Source organism: Cinclus cinclus, chromosome Z, assembly GCF_963662255.1.
Source record: "Cinclus cinclus chromosome Z, bCinCin1.1, whole genome shotgun sequence".
Classification (NCBI taxonomy): Eukaryota; Metazoa; Chordata; class Aves; order Passeriformes; family Cinclidae; genus Cinclus; species Cinclus cinclus.
In genome coordinates this window covers 65,664,411-65,680,788 of record NC_085084.1, presented here as the reverse complement: position 1 = coordinate 65,680,788, position 16,378 = coordinate 65,664,411, and the positions used below count along the sequence as shown (strand labels likewise).

At 41.6% G+C, this 16,378-nt stretch overlaps 1 protein-coding gene across 3 annotated transcripts in view; it reads left to right on the top strand.

The window, feature by feature from the left end:
- The first annotated feature begins 412 nt into the window (after positions 1-412).
- Positions 413-16,378, top strand: part of KIF2A (kinesin family member 2A) — a 62,711-nt gene continuing 46,745 nt past the window's right edge. For all 3 annotated transcript variants that reach the window (XM_062514003.1, XM_062514002.1, XM_062514001.1), the window contains exon 1: positions 413-476. In XM_062514003.1, the coding sequence (XP_062369987.1) occupies positions 413-476 (64 nt within the window). The remainder of the gene's footprint in view (positions 477-16,378) is intronic.

Sequence of the window (16,378 nt, the reverse complement as noted above, 5' to 3'; positions counted from 1 at the left end):
CGCGGCAGGTCCGCACACCGTCCCGGGGTGCCACCGGCACCGCGGCCAGGCCCGGGCCCGACTCGCCCCCTGCGCCTCCCGGGCTGCCCGCGCCCAAGGCGCGCTCCCGCGGCGAGGGGCGGGGCCTAGGGGCGGGGCGCGCGTGCTGCGGCCGCGCGGCGCCCCCGCCCCCTCCCGCGAGCCGGTGTCGCCGTGACGCCGCGGCGGCCGCGCAGGCGCAGAAGCGCCCACAGCTCCAGTTGTATCCGGCCGGCGCCTTTTCTCCGCTCCCCGCCTCCTCCTCCTCCCCGGCCGCCCGTCGCACCCGCACAGAGCCGCCGCCGCCGCTTCTGCCGTGCTCGGCCTCCCCTCCCTCCCGGCGGTGTGCCCGGCCGGCAACACCTCCGATCACCCCCGTGCGCCTCATGAAGCGATGGCAGCGGCCAACTTCGGCAAGATCCAGATAGGGATCTACGTGGAGATCAAGCGCAGCGATGGTGAGCGGGCGGGAGGGGGGGGGGCGGCCGCAGACACCCTCCCCCCCTCCGCGTTCCCGCATCCCGGCCGGGCGGTGCGGCGCGCGCGGGGCGCGGGCGGGGCCGCGCGCGCCGGGGCCCATTGTGTGCGCGGGGCCGGGGCGGGGCCACGCCCGGCGCGCGCTGCGGTTGTCAGGGGAGCACGGGCGGGGCCGGGGGGGACCCGAGGGGACCCGCGGGTGCGGCGGGCACCGAGTCGTGCGGGGTGGCCTTGGGCGGGGTGGTGGAGCGGGGTTCCGGGCGTGGGTCGGTGGGAGGGGAGCCGAGGAGCTTCTGGCAGAGAGGGAGGAGGGCCTTCGGGGAGGGGATGAGGTGATGGAGGGAGGGAGGAAGGAAGGAAGGAAGGAAAGAAAGGCCTTTCGCTGGAAAGAGGTAACTTCTTGTCTGCTCCGGTGCTCTGAAAAATGGCACAGCGGTAGTGCCCTGACAAGAATGCCTTTGGACATTTCCCATCACTTGGCAGAAAGCATGATGTTATTATTTCAGATGTTCTTTGTGATTAAAATGTTGGAAGAGTACTTGCTATTTATGCCCGTGAGTTGTAATTTCTCCATCAGGGATCCAGTGTTTCTCGTCTTGCCCAGCTTTTCCTGGTGGGAGGATGTGTGATGCTATCTGAAAATACATGTGAACCAAGAAGGCGTGTGTGACAGGTTTAGGGTGCTAACTCTTCATATGGGTCTCTGGAGATATTAAAAGCCCACCAGGACTTGTTCTTGTGTAACCTGCTCTAGGTGACCCTTTGGCAGGAGTGTTGTACTGTATGATCTACAGAGGTCCCTTCCAATATCAACAATTCAGTGATTCTGTCTGTTAGGAGACAACTGACATGGGAAGTTGCCTGAATCAATGGCAGGTCACTCATGACTTCAGCTCTTGGATTTGAAGGGGTATATGTAATCTGTTCTCAGCCTCTGTGAGGTCTTTGAAACCTGCTAAACAGGAGTGGGGTTCTGCTGGGATTTCTCGGAAGGGTTTTGTTGATGTTGCTGTTTTTTTGTTTTGTTTTGTTTTTCTTTTTCTCCCTGGGATCCAGAGGGTTGCTAAAGAGTAAACAGATGGGAAGAGAGGGAAGAGGAATGTGGAGGTCCAAGGCTCTGAAGCTATGATGGTTCTATCATGAGGCCCGAAAAAAGCCACCAACAAGCCTTATGCAGCTTTTTTCCTTGTGTTCCATGCTGCAATTCAACACTACAATACAAAATGGTTGGTGTTGGCTGAACATGACTGCACCCAACCCCTCAATTTGTGCCAAATGCCTTGTTTAGCATGTAAAGAATCTGATCGGTCTGGCAATTATTTGCATAACTCCTGTGGATCTCTTGTCCCAGGTTTCAGAAAGCTTCACAGCAGTGACTTATAAAACTTTTACTGATGTCTATGGGAACTCCTGAGAAACGTTACTGTTTGGTTTGTATGCCTTTGGAAATTAGGCGTGAAAATGCTTTGTTGCTCTTGTTTTTCACTCTGTAGGGTTCTACACACTTCACAATTTCAGAAGAGATTTTGGTAACTCTCAAATATGACAATACTTATTTTCCTTACTATTAGTGGCTTATGTGTTTTGCTGTGTCACTGAAAAAGGTGATGCAGCACATATTGCTCATCTAATATTGGGGGGATGTCTTCACACTCAAACTGTAGGGTTTTGAGTATTTGTGTTAAGTTGGTCCATGTGTGAGCAAGACTGCAGTGTTAAAATGTCAGGCGGGTCCTGATAAATGTGAGATGTCCTTGTTTTTCTTTGGGACTGGGAGAGATATCCTGTTCTGGCTCAGGCAGCTGCAGCTTGGTGTCATTTATTTTCATTAAACTGTGAGAAACTGTCCTAGGCATGTGGAAGGGAGCATTTTGAGGGAGATATGGAAGGACAGCCAGCAGATTAGATTGCCTCATAGAAGGTTGTTTTCTAACCTCAGCTGTGGTTCCACAGCAGTGGAATTGGTCTTGTTGCTGCTAGCAAGGCGAGGGTTTTGCTGCTTGTCCCTCTGTCAGCTGAGTTGTTCCTACAGACTCTCCCATCCAGTGTGTTATTTTCTTCTGATTATTTAATATGTTAATTGATGATTTGATTAACTAAAAACTTTTGGATGTTCTGGTTTTCTGCACAATTAGTGTATGCTGATAACTTACAGTATCAATATGTAGGAAATATACATAGTCATAGTCAGGATGACATGGAAGTCTTTACATGTGATCTTCTGGAGCTGCTCTCCCCAGGGCTGTATACTAGGAAGAATCAGGGCTGTCTATCAAATCAGCTGCTGTTGGCTGAGAAAGCACCATTAAAATGGTTTAGGAAATTTTTGGAGAAAGGAATGTGCTCATGTGCACTTTTCTTTTTACATAGTATCTTATCTGTAGTGAGTCCTTTCTTAAAATATTGTTTTAAGAGGTAGATACAGTAATTCTTTAAGTTTTTGTTACTTACCTGTTTATTTACTGAATCCAGAGAATAATAGTTTTACTTCATTAGTGGGGTCAGTGAAAAAGTGTGTGCATTTTTTCATCTATTTGCCAGTAATCTTAAACATTTCTTTTTTTTCTGAATACGGAGTTTTATTGATTCCAGAGAACTATTTTTCTTGAAGTAGAGAAAGCTAAAAGAAATGCATCTTTTTGTGGAACATGATTGTTACAAGTAAGACCAGAACATTCTGGAAAAAATAAGTCACATATTCTGTCATTTTGACAAGTTCTAATTAGCCTGAACTGAGAGATTTATTGTAGGACTGAATAGAAAATGAATGTTGTACAAAAGAAAGGCATTGTTAGAAGTCATGGCCAAAACCACATGAAAAACAGTTTGGATAAACCCCTGCATTTTCAAGGACTTGCAGAGTTCTTGGTATTTTTCCTCAGTGAGTAAACATCCTTGTAACTGTTACCTACAGCTGCAGATAGTATTTCCAGTTACAACCAGAATAACTAGTTATATTCGTGTATCATAAGAGGTACTAGGTGGTCACCTAGTTCAGGTTTTTATATAACTTCTGATACTGAAATTTACTGCTTGGTTTAATTTATGCATATTGCTTGAAATATGACTTGGTAGTCTGTCTTGGAAATGGGAAAGAACTACATTGTTTTAGGTTCCACTTTGCTAAGAATGGATGGCATATCCATGTTTGAAAAACGTGCCTTATCACACGGAAGCTTAAGGCAGTTGATGGGAAATCAGAAGGTACCTGCCAGACTCACAGTAATGATCCTATCCAGAAGATGTCCCTTGTTAGTTCTAAAGATAAGCATTTCTCTATTGATGAATTCCCATTACACAAATAATAGCCTGCTGTTTTACACGTGAACTTACACCTGTATCTACACTTCCTGTGTACTGTCCCATTAATGTTGACAAAGGACTGTTTAAGTGCTTATAGAAAGAACCTTTCACATTTTTTCTCCATAAATGCAATCTTTTCCTGAAACAAGACAAATCACTTCTGCCCTGCAGCCCTTTAGTAGGTTGGTTATTTTTTTTTCTGTCCATTTCCTACTCAGACTGTTCTTGTTCTCTCTGTCTTTGCATATCTGAAATACTACCTAGAAAGGCATAGAAATTAATTATATATTTGCTCATTTTGAAAGCGCTATGGGAGGGATGGAGAGGCAAATACAGTTCTGACCTCACTGTGTCAGAAATAATGTACAGGCATGAGGAGAATGGACACTCTTGTAATTAGGAGACTGACTTAAGATTTGACTGAACTTTCAGGAAAGAAGAAATGCTGACTTTTTAAGGAATAACCATCAAATGGTGTAAAAAGGAAATATCATGACTTTATGCCCATGTTTTTCATAATACAAGAATAGGAGAGCTGTCTGTTTGAAAAGGAAAACTTGAAATTGTTAAAAGAAGAAAGGACTGGGTACAGCTATTGCATGGGGCTTGTTACCAGAGGAGATTAAATCTAGAAGCACAGCAGAATTTTAGGAAGGATGATAGGAATATCCAGTTTTACAATAAAAACTGAAAAAATACAGCAGCATCTGTAAACGGTTTCTTTTCTTCCTGAGTCTGTAGTTTAAATAACCTGTTACTGATGTGAAGTAGGAAGAAGTCTTGCCCATGGCTGTAATGTTTTTAATTGCCTACTTAAGAATTTTCTCCATTTGTGTCTGGAGCAGCTGGAACTGGTCATGGTAAAGGATAATACATTCAGTCTAAAAACCTACTGGGAGCTCCTCTGTCATTTGTCTTGCTAAAACATCTTGGTAACTGTTTCCACCTTCAGACACAAATGAGAGTACATTTTAGCAACAGTCAGGGCTAAACTTTGCTTCTTTAAAACCCAACTTCTGTGAAACTCATGTTTCTCCTAGTTGAGATGTCAGTAGCATCCTCTGTGTTCTGAGTAATCTTGTATCTTCATGTACAACTCCCAGTAGCACGAATGATTTTATGGCAGGAGAGAAGATTTAATGATGCTGTAAAATTTCTGTTCAGGTTTGGATACTCACCTTATTTTACAAGCTCTTGAGGACAGATTTAAATGGTAATGTGTTTTTACTCTTTCCTTTGGTGACATACATCTATTTGTTCCCTATGATTAAGGTTTTTGTTACCACATTTAAATAATTTGATTCAATTACCTAATCCCTATACAGACACAATGTGTCTTTGTGCTTCCATAATAGCCAGAACACACCCATGGTTTCAAGTCTGCTGTTGCTGGTCCAGCTAATAGGTCCAACATTTAGGGTTATCCCATGTAGGTTTTCATTGTGACATCCAAAGTTTCTGGGGATTGTTCCCTCAGAAAAATTGACCAGGAGGATATGTTAATTTTTCTGTCTCGTTTTTGAATCACTTTTTATGCATTCAGCTTTCATAAAGCCATGAATTTTCGTTGTTAGTCACAGATTCTCAGATATTTATGTAGGCCTTCTGTATTTTGTGGGAATAGCTTTTTTGCAAGATGAATAACAAGAGTTGAGTCCTATTCTTCAGAGAATCTTTTCATCTTTGTTTTATAATTGTTTTTACTATTGACTTGCAAAAGTGTCTGTTTTAGCTATAGGAGATAAACTAACCTTTTGAGGTTTTTTTTTTTTTTCAAACACTCACTTACTGTGGAACAAGGTAGAGAAACGAGTGTGAAGTATTTACCAGGTAAGCTCTTTTCTTGGAGCACAAAATCTGCAGCATATTTATTGTTGTGACTTGTGAAGTGTGCTACTGTGTTTTTTAGGGTTTTTTTTTTTTTTTTTTTGGTGCTTGAGGAATAAGTATGTAGAATGTATTAGAATGGAGTAAAGTAACTTCGTTTTTCTGTTACTTTTTAGGTTCTTCCTTTGTAAACATTTACTGGTTATATCTTAAAGTGGAATCTTTTTCCCCCAACTTTTCTTCCCATCCTGTATTTTGTTGGGTTATCTTGTTTTCCTCACCATACTGTATGACAGGATTTGGGATCACAAGGAGAATGCTGCAGTAAAAACCCTTGGTGACCACTGAAGTGTATTCATTATAATTGTTCCCATTATGTGTATTCCACAGAGAAGAAGTTAATTTACTTTTGATACATTAAAGGTTTATGTTAACTTCGGAAGTTTACACGAAGGACTGCTGAGCAGTCTTTACATTGTCCAGTTGTGAGAATGTATGCAAAATATAATATATGGTCAGGCATGATGGTGTTTGTGATCTAAAACTGAGGAGTTTTTAAGAAGACGTTGGATTTTAATAGTCAATTTCTCATTATGTCTCTGTAGCATAGATAAAACTATTTGGAGGTATATATACTTTCAGTGTGTATCTCCAAATGTAGGATAGATGATTTTTGCAATACGTACTCTGTTATATCTCTCCATCTATTTCAAAAACACAAAAAAGGTTTCAGACATACGAACAGTTCTTTTTTTATAGCGTGAAATCTTGTGTGTGTTTTCCAGATTTACAACTTCTGCCTTTTCAGAAGTCTTCTAACAAAATTTTAAAACTTTTGCTTGTAGTTGTATATTCCAAACCTTTAGGTTTGTTGTGACTTGGTATTTGGGCTTTTATTTAAATCCTTATCAGTAATGGATTGAATAGAGACATAAAACCAGATATTCCTAGCTATAGTGTTTGGAGCAATTCTTTTGCATTTGTGCAGATGTTTCCCTGTGACGGTTAGACACTTTCATAATTAAATTAGCTACAGTTAGTTTTGACTGGTGGGATGTTTAACTTTAGACTGCTTTTCTCTGCCTGCTGCAATGGGGTTAGCTTTTAGTTAGATGTCTTTTAGTTAGATGCAGGGAAATGAGGAAGGGAAGGCATGAAACTGAAACTATGATTTAAGTAAGTAATTTAGATAGAGGTTGTCTAAAACTGCTATTAGCTATATTCTCAAACCCGTTCATATTGTGTATGTATGGGCACATGTGCTGTTTCCTTTTCCTGCCCTAATTCCTTTCCTAAAAACATTTGCATTTTTATATTGCTTGTGGGTACAATTTTTTTAAAATTTTCATTTAAAGAATTAAACGGTATGTATTTTCTGTAGTGATATAGGTTATTGACACGACTTTCCTAGACGTTTGGCTTCTGTAAAGGGATCCTTTGAATTCTGTGTTTAGCCATGAGATAGTGTTGCCAATGTGTGATAACCTGGAAACACGCTTTGTTCATGTCCCCAAGAGTTATCATGGTAAGGTCAATTTTAACCTTGGAACATTCACATACCATTGATTTGGTAGAAGTCAGTAAATTCATCTACCGTTGTTAAAGCTTTCCTGATGTGGAGTCCCTTGTGGAGGTGGAACAGGGGTCTTGATATTGGTCTCTTACGCCGCTCTTCTCTACACCTGGCAATTGCTCGAAGGGAATGGTGCAGCTGCAGGTAATAGTTCTCGGGGAGGGTGTTACAAGCATGGCATTACTGTTTCCTCATTAAAAAGTGTTTTGCAAAGCTGATTTTGCTGCATTTGAATTTGGTCATTGCTAAGTATGTAAAACTAGGTTTTACATTTGTTAGACAAAAGGTAATAAAGCTGTGTGTAAAAATGCTTTAGATTAAGTTTTCTTGGATAAGAGTATGAATTTATCAGGTTTTTTTTTAATGTGTGTAGTGCGCAGAACCACGTATGTGAACAGCACGTGCCTGGAAGACTTGTGATAACTCTACTATTACCATCTAAATTCAGTTGTTTCCTGTTGCTAGGAGCCCAAGTTAATTTTAGAATTTCTTAAAGGGAGTAGGTAGTGGCTCTTAAACACAACTTTGTAAAACTATGTCTAACCAAAACTTCTAACAATGGTTTTCAAAATGTGAGTTATCAATTAGATTTAATTTAACTAAGCCACCTGATCCGTTTTTTTCTGTTTCTTTTTTCCTTTTTTCCTTTTCCTAATTGGATCTTGTTCAACAACACCGGATCTGATTTTTGACTCTTGAAAGATGAATGAGGGATTTTGTTGCTTTGAGGGCTTGAATGTTGGTAGTAGAGTTTTTTATTTTGCTTTATTCAAATAAATATGCTTTCAGAATAGCTCAGTTTTTATTTAGTGGCAGTTCTTGTTGCATCAAGCATAAGCTGCTTTTGGGTTTCCCCCATGTAAAGGGGTACAATCTGCTGCATTTTCTGCCACTGATGCAACACCAGCATGGTGTTAAACTAATTGGCCAGTGCCAATCAGTAACAAAGTGACTTGTGAATAACAAAAAGTCTTTCACTTTGTTTTCATTTTTAGGAGTATGTGGTAATTCTGTTCACCTACTGGAATGTTATTTACTTTCAAATTATCAAAAATCTCACTGAAGCTTTGCCTGATTTTCTAAGTTTGATGTTCTCTTGGCTCTCATCAGGCACTCGCAAATTTGTGCAATCCCAGGTATCAGAAGTATAATTTTAGTCTTTCTGTTAATTACAGAACTGTTTATTTAGGAATTGCCTTCAGTGGAGAGCACACTGGATGTGTGGGTGGAGGGAGGTGGACAGTGAGCTTTGTCTAAAATTTTCTCTTTAGAAGCATGGTATCCCACATTGTGCCCTTGCAGAGTTTGGCTCTAGAAATTTTGATGCACAGGGTTGCACATTTTGCAGTCACTCAAATGTATTATTTTATTCTGTGACTAAAGTACATATGGAGTTTGAGGAGCATTTCCAGCTGATCTGTAGAAATGTTTGCACAACTGATCTGTAGAAGTGTTTCATCTATAGATATGCAGGAATGCCTAGTGATGTACTAATGAGGCTCTCAAGGAAGAGGGTGGTGGAAGTAAATTTGGCTTGAAAAGCACAGGAACACTTAGGTTTTTGAATACTGAACATTTCTAATTCTACTATGGGTTGTATTTTCTTGTACTTCTGTATTTTTATGATATGAACTTGTAAATTTTGGCATTTTAGTACAATTGAAATTCAGGTGGTGATGAACAATGTCAATATTTTGCTCACAACCAGATGATTTTTAAGTTATGATAAGCTTTCATCTAAGAAGAATTAAAATACTACTTAAAGTTTTATTGTTGAACTGTCAGAACTTTATTAATCTAAAATACAAACTATGAAGTCTTCTCACTTTTAAACTAGAGCAACAGTTGTCAGCTCTATAATGAATTACCTGACAGCACATGCTCTTACTAAATACAATTTTGTGAAGTGAAGGGGAAAAAAACGGTCCAACAAACAACTGTTTGATGGGATGGGTCATGAAAAGCAAAGAGTACCATTTGAAAATATCTGTAGAAGGTGCTGCTAAAAATTTTCTATGTGATACAAGAAGCTACTGTTTTTAGGCAGGTATGGTCAGTTTCAGAGAAAGTAGAGAAAATCACCAAAAGAGGTCTCTGCTATTTATTCAAACAACAAACTAAATGAAAAAGGAGGAGAGAGACGACTGGACAAGCCACGTCTATCCTTTGCAGATGATACTCACTAAACTATTTTAATCTACCACAATCTTAAATCCTGTTACTAAACAAATTTCAACAACCACTGAACCCAAATGCTATTTGAAAGAATGTCCATGTTTAATACCAGCCAGCAACTATGTACCATTGAGCTGTTTGCTTAGTCCGCACATCTCCATCCCTGGTGGGATGAGGAGAATTAGAAAAAAAAAAAATTAAAGCCTGTAGGTTGAATAAAGAATGGTTTAATGATTGAAGAATAATAATTGTAGTAGTGGTAAAAACAGTAACATAATTGTAATGAAAAGGGAGACAGCAATGGGAGAAAGATAAATAAATGCCAGAAAAGGCAAGTGATGGATAGAGTAAGTTCCCATCACCTGCTGACCAATATCCAGCCTGTCCCCATGATGTGAATTGGACCCTCCCAGCCAACTTGCCCCGGTTTATATACTGGGTATGATGTTTTAGGTATGAAGTGACAGTATCATAGAATGATTTGGATTGAAAAGGAGCCAAAAAATTATCCACTGCCACCACCTCATCACTCCTGCTATGGGTCATTTACTAGACCTGGTTGCTCAGAGCCTTACCCCATCTGGCCTTGAAAGCTTCCAGGAATGGGGCATTCATGGCTTCTCTCAACAACCATTTGCAGCGCCCACTCTCACAACAAAGAATTTTTTCCGAATATCAAGTCTAAACCTACTTTCTGTAAGTAAAAGGCTGTTACCCTAGTCCTGTCCCTACATGCTATTGTAAAAATATAAAGTATCTATTTAGCTAGTTCAGGTCAACTCTCCGGGTTAGGCTTCCTCCCAGGCTCTTGTGCACCTACTCACTTGCAGAGCATGGAACACTAAAATGCCCTTTTTTTGGGGTAAGCACTAACTAGCAACAACCAAAGCATAGGTGTGTTATCATTATTCTGTTAACATTATTCTCTTGCTATGTCAAAAACATAGCAACACTGGCTGCTAGGAAGAAAGATAACTATCCCAATCAGTGCTGTACCAGGACATACTTGAACTGAATTCAAGTTTGCATACACATCAGAAATATAATGAAATTTATACTGAACAGAGGGCCTGGATCTGCAAAAATATATGAAAACGTATTCTGTGAGTAACTTTGAGAAGCAGTTTTAGAAGTTTACAGAAGCTGTCTGCCAAATTGTTCTAATTGGTCTTGAAAGAACTGCTGACTAAATACACAAAAATATGCCAAATTATATTCAGTTTTACAAAACCATGGGGAAAAAAAAGATACTGAACTGTTCCTGCAACGTGTTTACAAGTTATGAACTCATGGGACAGGTAGAAGTGTTATCAGGAATTGAATGGAAGCCTTCACTTTTGCATCATCAGTAAAAGCAAAATTTGCTAGAGGACAGCAAATATGATCCTGTTACACACTGATGTCTTGTTCTCATTTGAATAAAGTTTGCATGTCTGACTGCTTAATCTTTCTTAAATTTGTGAAGTGGAAGAGGTTAGTATGGGCAATGGAGGGGACCAGCAGGTGCTGGAAAACCTTGCAAGAATTTTGGAAATGCGTTGATTTTTATTGTTTCATTTTGGGATTTTTTGGTACACTTTGAAAGGGATACTCCTGTGTAAATATGTGACGATTTTTTTTTATGGAAAGGTGAATGAAAACTTTCTTCTTCTTTCCAATTTCAGTAAGTCTTATAAGGAGAAAGTTGGTGTTTTTTTAAATCTTCTTAAGTGTTTTTGCTTTTGGAGGCTATTAATCAGTCTCCTTACTGCTTGCAATACTTCCTGTAAGCTCACCACTTATATATGAAGTACACTAATGAATCAGATGGGTGGTTCATCTAACCCAGCAACTAGAGGCTATTTAGAGGAAGCAAATCAGCCTTGTCTCTTTCCAAAATCTTTGTCTTGCCCCACTATCCAGAATTATGTCCAGGATGTTAAAAGTACAACTTTGTCTGTTCCTAGCCATTTATAGACCAGTTGCCTGTGAATTTATTGAATACCTTTGTGACCAGACTTACACTGCCTGCCTCTTGCAGACGCAAGATCGAAAAGTTCCCTGCTTTCTGCATATGAAAGTATATTACTGCTCACATCTGTCTGTAACCTACATCTTAAGAGACCAGTCCTAGTTCTAGTCTTGCAGAATATTGTTGATAATAGTTCTCACTCATTTTGACCTTTATGGTTTTAAAGTGCAACCATATCCATCCTCAATGTGCTTCTTAAAAGTGCGCAGTCTTTACCTGCTTAATATTCTCATTCTCTTTGTTTTCTTAGTTGTCCTTCTCTTAACCTCCTCTAATTCCACTACATCTTTTTTGAGGGGTACAATAGTACTTAAGATTTGGATGTACCAAAGTTTTATTTATAGTTTGAAAAGGATACTTGCCTCTAAGTTTCAACAGCTTCTTTTGTCATTGCAGGTGCATGTTTAGCAATGATATTTTGAGATAGCTGTGTCAAGTAAAGGATCTCTAGAACTGTAACTTCTAGTTCCCAATTCAGCATTATAAAGTTGTAATTAAGATTTGTTTTCTCTGGATATGTTCTCTTTCCTTTAGCTTTTGTCTAAGATTGAAAGACAGGTGTCTGCTAAGGAAAGCAGGAGCCTCCCTTGGACTTGAGAATATGACCCCCCCTCCCTTCCCTCTGAGTTATTCTACCTTTGAAATTAAGGGGCTTTCAGGCAAAGAGATGAGAAAAGGAGTAACAGTTCTTTACGCGTGTGTGTGTGTGACAAGGCAGACGAACAACCACAGCGGCGTCACCGACGGACAGAGCCACAGGCCCAGCTCCGGCCTGCTCTGGGCCCCGGCGCTTCCCCTTGGCTGCGCTTCCGCTCACGGCCGGCAGGGGCGCTGCCGGCTCCCGGCCGGGCGGGGCTGCCATGACTCCCCCGGGCTGCAGGGGGCGCTGTGCCGCGGGCCCGGCCCGCTCCCTCACGCCGCGATGGCGGACGCAGCCGGCGGCAGGGATGGGGAGGGGCTTCCTTCACAAAGCCCCGGTGGCCCAAGGTCCCGGTGCCCCTCCGGATAGCGAGAAGAGCCGCGGGAGAATGTCAGAGCGGCGGCTGGAACGGCAGGGCGGGCTCACCCCGGGCAGCGAGCGAGAGGCAGCTGAAACTCCGAGGCTTAGCTGGAACCACAGGGCATCCTGGCAGGCAAGGGGCCCGTGGCTCCCGTGTGGTGAAAAGCCTGGAGCGCCGGCGGGGGAACTGGACGTAGGCAGCCCGGCTCTGAACACTGCAGGGAGAGGCTCCCTGGCAGGGCAAAGGAGCTCGAGGATCCCGGGATTTGCCCTGAGGCACCGCAGCAGATGGTGAAGGATCCTTGTGTTGTAGTTCGGCAGGATGCAAAGGCTCACCCACAGCACAAGAAGCGGGGCGGGGCTGGGCTCCCGTGAGTTCCCCCCGAGGCAGCAACTTGGCCGTCCCTGTCTGAGGCCAAGGGAGGAGGGAGCGAGAGATCGATCTAGGAGCTGTGCCTAGCCCTGTTTTCCCCAGCCTAATTCCCACCTTAACTCTGCCCCTCCATGAGAAACTCCTCAGCCCTCACAGTAAAGCCAGCTGCACTCCTCCTGCTTCTGAGTAGTTTCTTCTTTTATCTCTCTTAAGCATTGGTCGTTATTGTTTCTTAACAACAAAAATGGGAGAAAATTCCTTAAGAGAAAGAAAACAAAAGGAAGAATCCTAAACCCCAGCAATGTTGAAGCACATTTGCCACTTTTTTTCTGTACTCCCATATTTTTGGGATGACTATTTTGGAGTCATCTACGTACCCAAAAAACTGTCTTGTCAAAGAATAAGATGGCAAATTTAGTGTAATACAGTGTTACTGAACCCCAGGCTCAAGATGTTCTGTAAATTTGTAGTTAATGTTGTGAAAGACCTGTATAATAAAAGAAAACATGCTTTTCTTTCTCTGTGCCCTACTACATTAATACTTGTTTACATGCAATCTTCTTGTACAGAGGATTAAAATATTTCACAATTTGCACTGTTTTGGCTGGGAGTTTTTCTCATTTTAGTCTACTGTCCTGGTACAGTGATAATTCTCACTGCTCCCACCTGGAGTGAACCAGATGACCTGCCTCCTACAGAAAGTCTGAACTCCTGTGTCTGGTTCTTGAGGAGAGGCCTGAATTACATAGTTTTGTCTGTCACTGCTTGGACAGTCCTTTATTTTAGTAAGCATCATAATTTCATGTTCTTGTGTTCATGGGCATGCAGCATATGCACCTATTCATGCTCTTAAAGGCATCATAGTGGGAAATTGCAATGCTGTTTTCTCATTTTTCTGTAGGTCAAGCTGAATTTAAGAGATCTTGATATTCTAGATGTGCCGTTTGGAACCACGTGTACATCTGTAACAAGAATTCAGTTCATATAGAAAATATGGACAGATATCTTCTGATCATGATTTACTTTCTTTTGCTGTGCTTAAGTTGACACAAAATTCCTTTGGGATGAAATGTAACTGGAGGATACATTGAAGATAGTGCATGATGCATTCTGGCAAAGGGTGTTCAGACTGTGGTGCTAGACCCAGTCCTGTACAAAACACATGGTATGAATGGCTGATCCCAAGCACCACCAGCTTTGCTCTGCAGACCTCTCTGCACCTGTTGCAGCTGTGTGCTACTTGCTACCGCAGGCACATCTGAGGGACCTGAGCTGAGCACTAAAGTGCTGTACATCTGAGCAATATGCCATGAAATATGATATTTCAGGGCAGTTGTGAACACGAACCAACCTCCGTACCAGTTGTCTTAAGGTTTCTGTCCATAGCATGGTCTGAAAGAAGGGCACAGAAGGGATTCTCAGGGCATTTTCTCTTATATCCTGGTACTGTCTGATGTGTGGGAATGAAGATATTGGTCGTGGTTTATGCCATGGTTCAGTAAGACTACGACACAATCTACCTTTACAGCAAATGCTAGATCCTCATCTGAGTTCCTTCCCCTCTCCATCACAAAGACTGTTGTGGTGCCCCAACAACAAAACCAGCACAAATGAATAAAAAGGTTTTAGGCCATGGAGCAACTTGCTACCTCACTAATATCAGTTTCAGGGGAATTACAGCTTATCCAGCTTGATCTTGCACTAGAATAAATGGAAAAATTACAAATCTAATAAAATCATCCTAGGAATGGACAGTACCTTGACTAAAAATAGTAGTAAACAGTGGAGGACAGATACTGGAGTGCTTCTAGTCTCTGTGTCCCAAACTAGTGTGATAGAGATGAAGCAGGTTAGCATGATGTTGAATCCTGGAGCTGAGTGTGGAGTGACCTGAGTTTGGCCCTGCCAGGCTATCAGGGTAGGAGAGGTTTTGTGCAGCACTGCCAGCATTGCAGTTTTTTTACCTTTTTAAGGGTAAGCCATAAGTTGATCTGAATTTAATAAACTGTTTAGTAGAGTATGAAAAATGATTCAGATGAAGTTTAACACAAGAAAAGTGATGTGCTTAAGACAGGTGATGATGGTATACCTAGTAATTTTAAACAAATTTTTAGGACTGGCTGGCTAGTTTTTCTCATCCATTAAAGTTAATTAATTCCTGGTCGTAACACAGAAAGTAATACTGCTTTTGGGAAGCTTCATTACTTCATTAGAGTGTGATTATTATCTAACTGGAGATGTATATCATGCTGGAAGATTAAGAGGTGTGGAGCAAAACAACTGGGGTAAAAGTGGCACAAAGTGAGCATGCTATTACTGATGCTACTTTGCTGAACGACCAGATAATTCATTGAAACGGTTCTACAACAGTGTTCTTGCGCAAAATTAAGTCCCTAGAGGTTATTAAATGCTGAAATATTAATGGAGAGATATATTCAGGATGGTGAGAATGGTGCTTAGGAAGCACAAATGGAAGGGTTTGTTCAAAAAAAAGCATGGGTCAGGGAAATAGAAGCAAGAGATTGCCAGGGGCAGAAACTAAGTGAAGCAAAATGTTGCCGGTGAGACAAGTGCTGCAGATGTGAAAGCTATGCTGCCCAGGGCTGCCTGCGAGTTCCCTGAGAGTTACACCTCACCTGAACTGCAGCTAGTTTCTTCCTCCACACACTGTGACAGGACAGGGATTTACTGTTACCTTCTGTGATAGTTCCGTGTATTCTTCCTTCTTACTGAATCTTAACTAGATGTGACTGTTTAGGCAGCCTTTGTAATAAAAGAAATATTGTTACTTTCACTATTATTTGAAGTAATTTGGGATATCATTAAGGGTTTTTCTTTCTGTCCCTCTGCAGTCCTTAGAAGGCTGAGACTGTAAAAACAGGAAAAGTTCCTGGAAAACTGTCGAATTGTGACGGAAGTGGCTAAAACAAAAGGTTGGAACAATCAATGGAGCAGGAAATTAAAGGGGATTTGTGAGGCCAATAGCTTTAGAAAAGAAGAGAAGAGGCCTGAAGAAAAAGACTGAAGCATGTGTGCTGATTATGCTGTGTTTTACCCCAGGCAGGTACCCAGCAGCAGATGCACAACTGCTCCAGGATGATCACTCATGCTTTGGGAGCTGCATGTAGTCCTAGGGGGTGGCTTATGGCAGGTGGAGCAAAGGACTGCTTCTTCATAGCATGGATCCTCACTACAGGAGGGTGTGTGAGGATCAGTTGCTTTGGATTCGTGTTCTTTAGAAACCTCAGTTCTTGGTACTTTAGAGCAAAGCATGGATGTGAAATCAGTGTGACACTTGGGTCTTGATAATTCTTTGTCAGTGCATGGCTGTCCTGATCTTCCAGTTGCTCTTCTGTACTGTGCATAGGAAAGAGGACATAAAACATTGTGTTATACTGTATATTTTAGAAGAAAAATCCTTATTCCTACTGAAAATTTACTGATTTTATGTTACTCTGTGGGGGCTTGCTTCCTTTGGGTCTTGCAAGGGGGAAGTCAATGCAAAACCACCTTAACTCAAGCTCAGCAGTCTGTATAAGTAGCTCTTTATAAAATAATGATTTGTGTTGTCACAGGCAGTTTAATTTTACTTGGACTGCCAACTGATTGGTGCCTATAAAA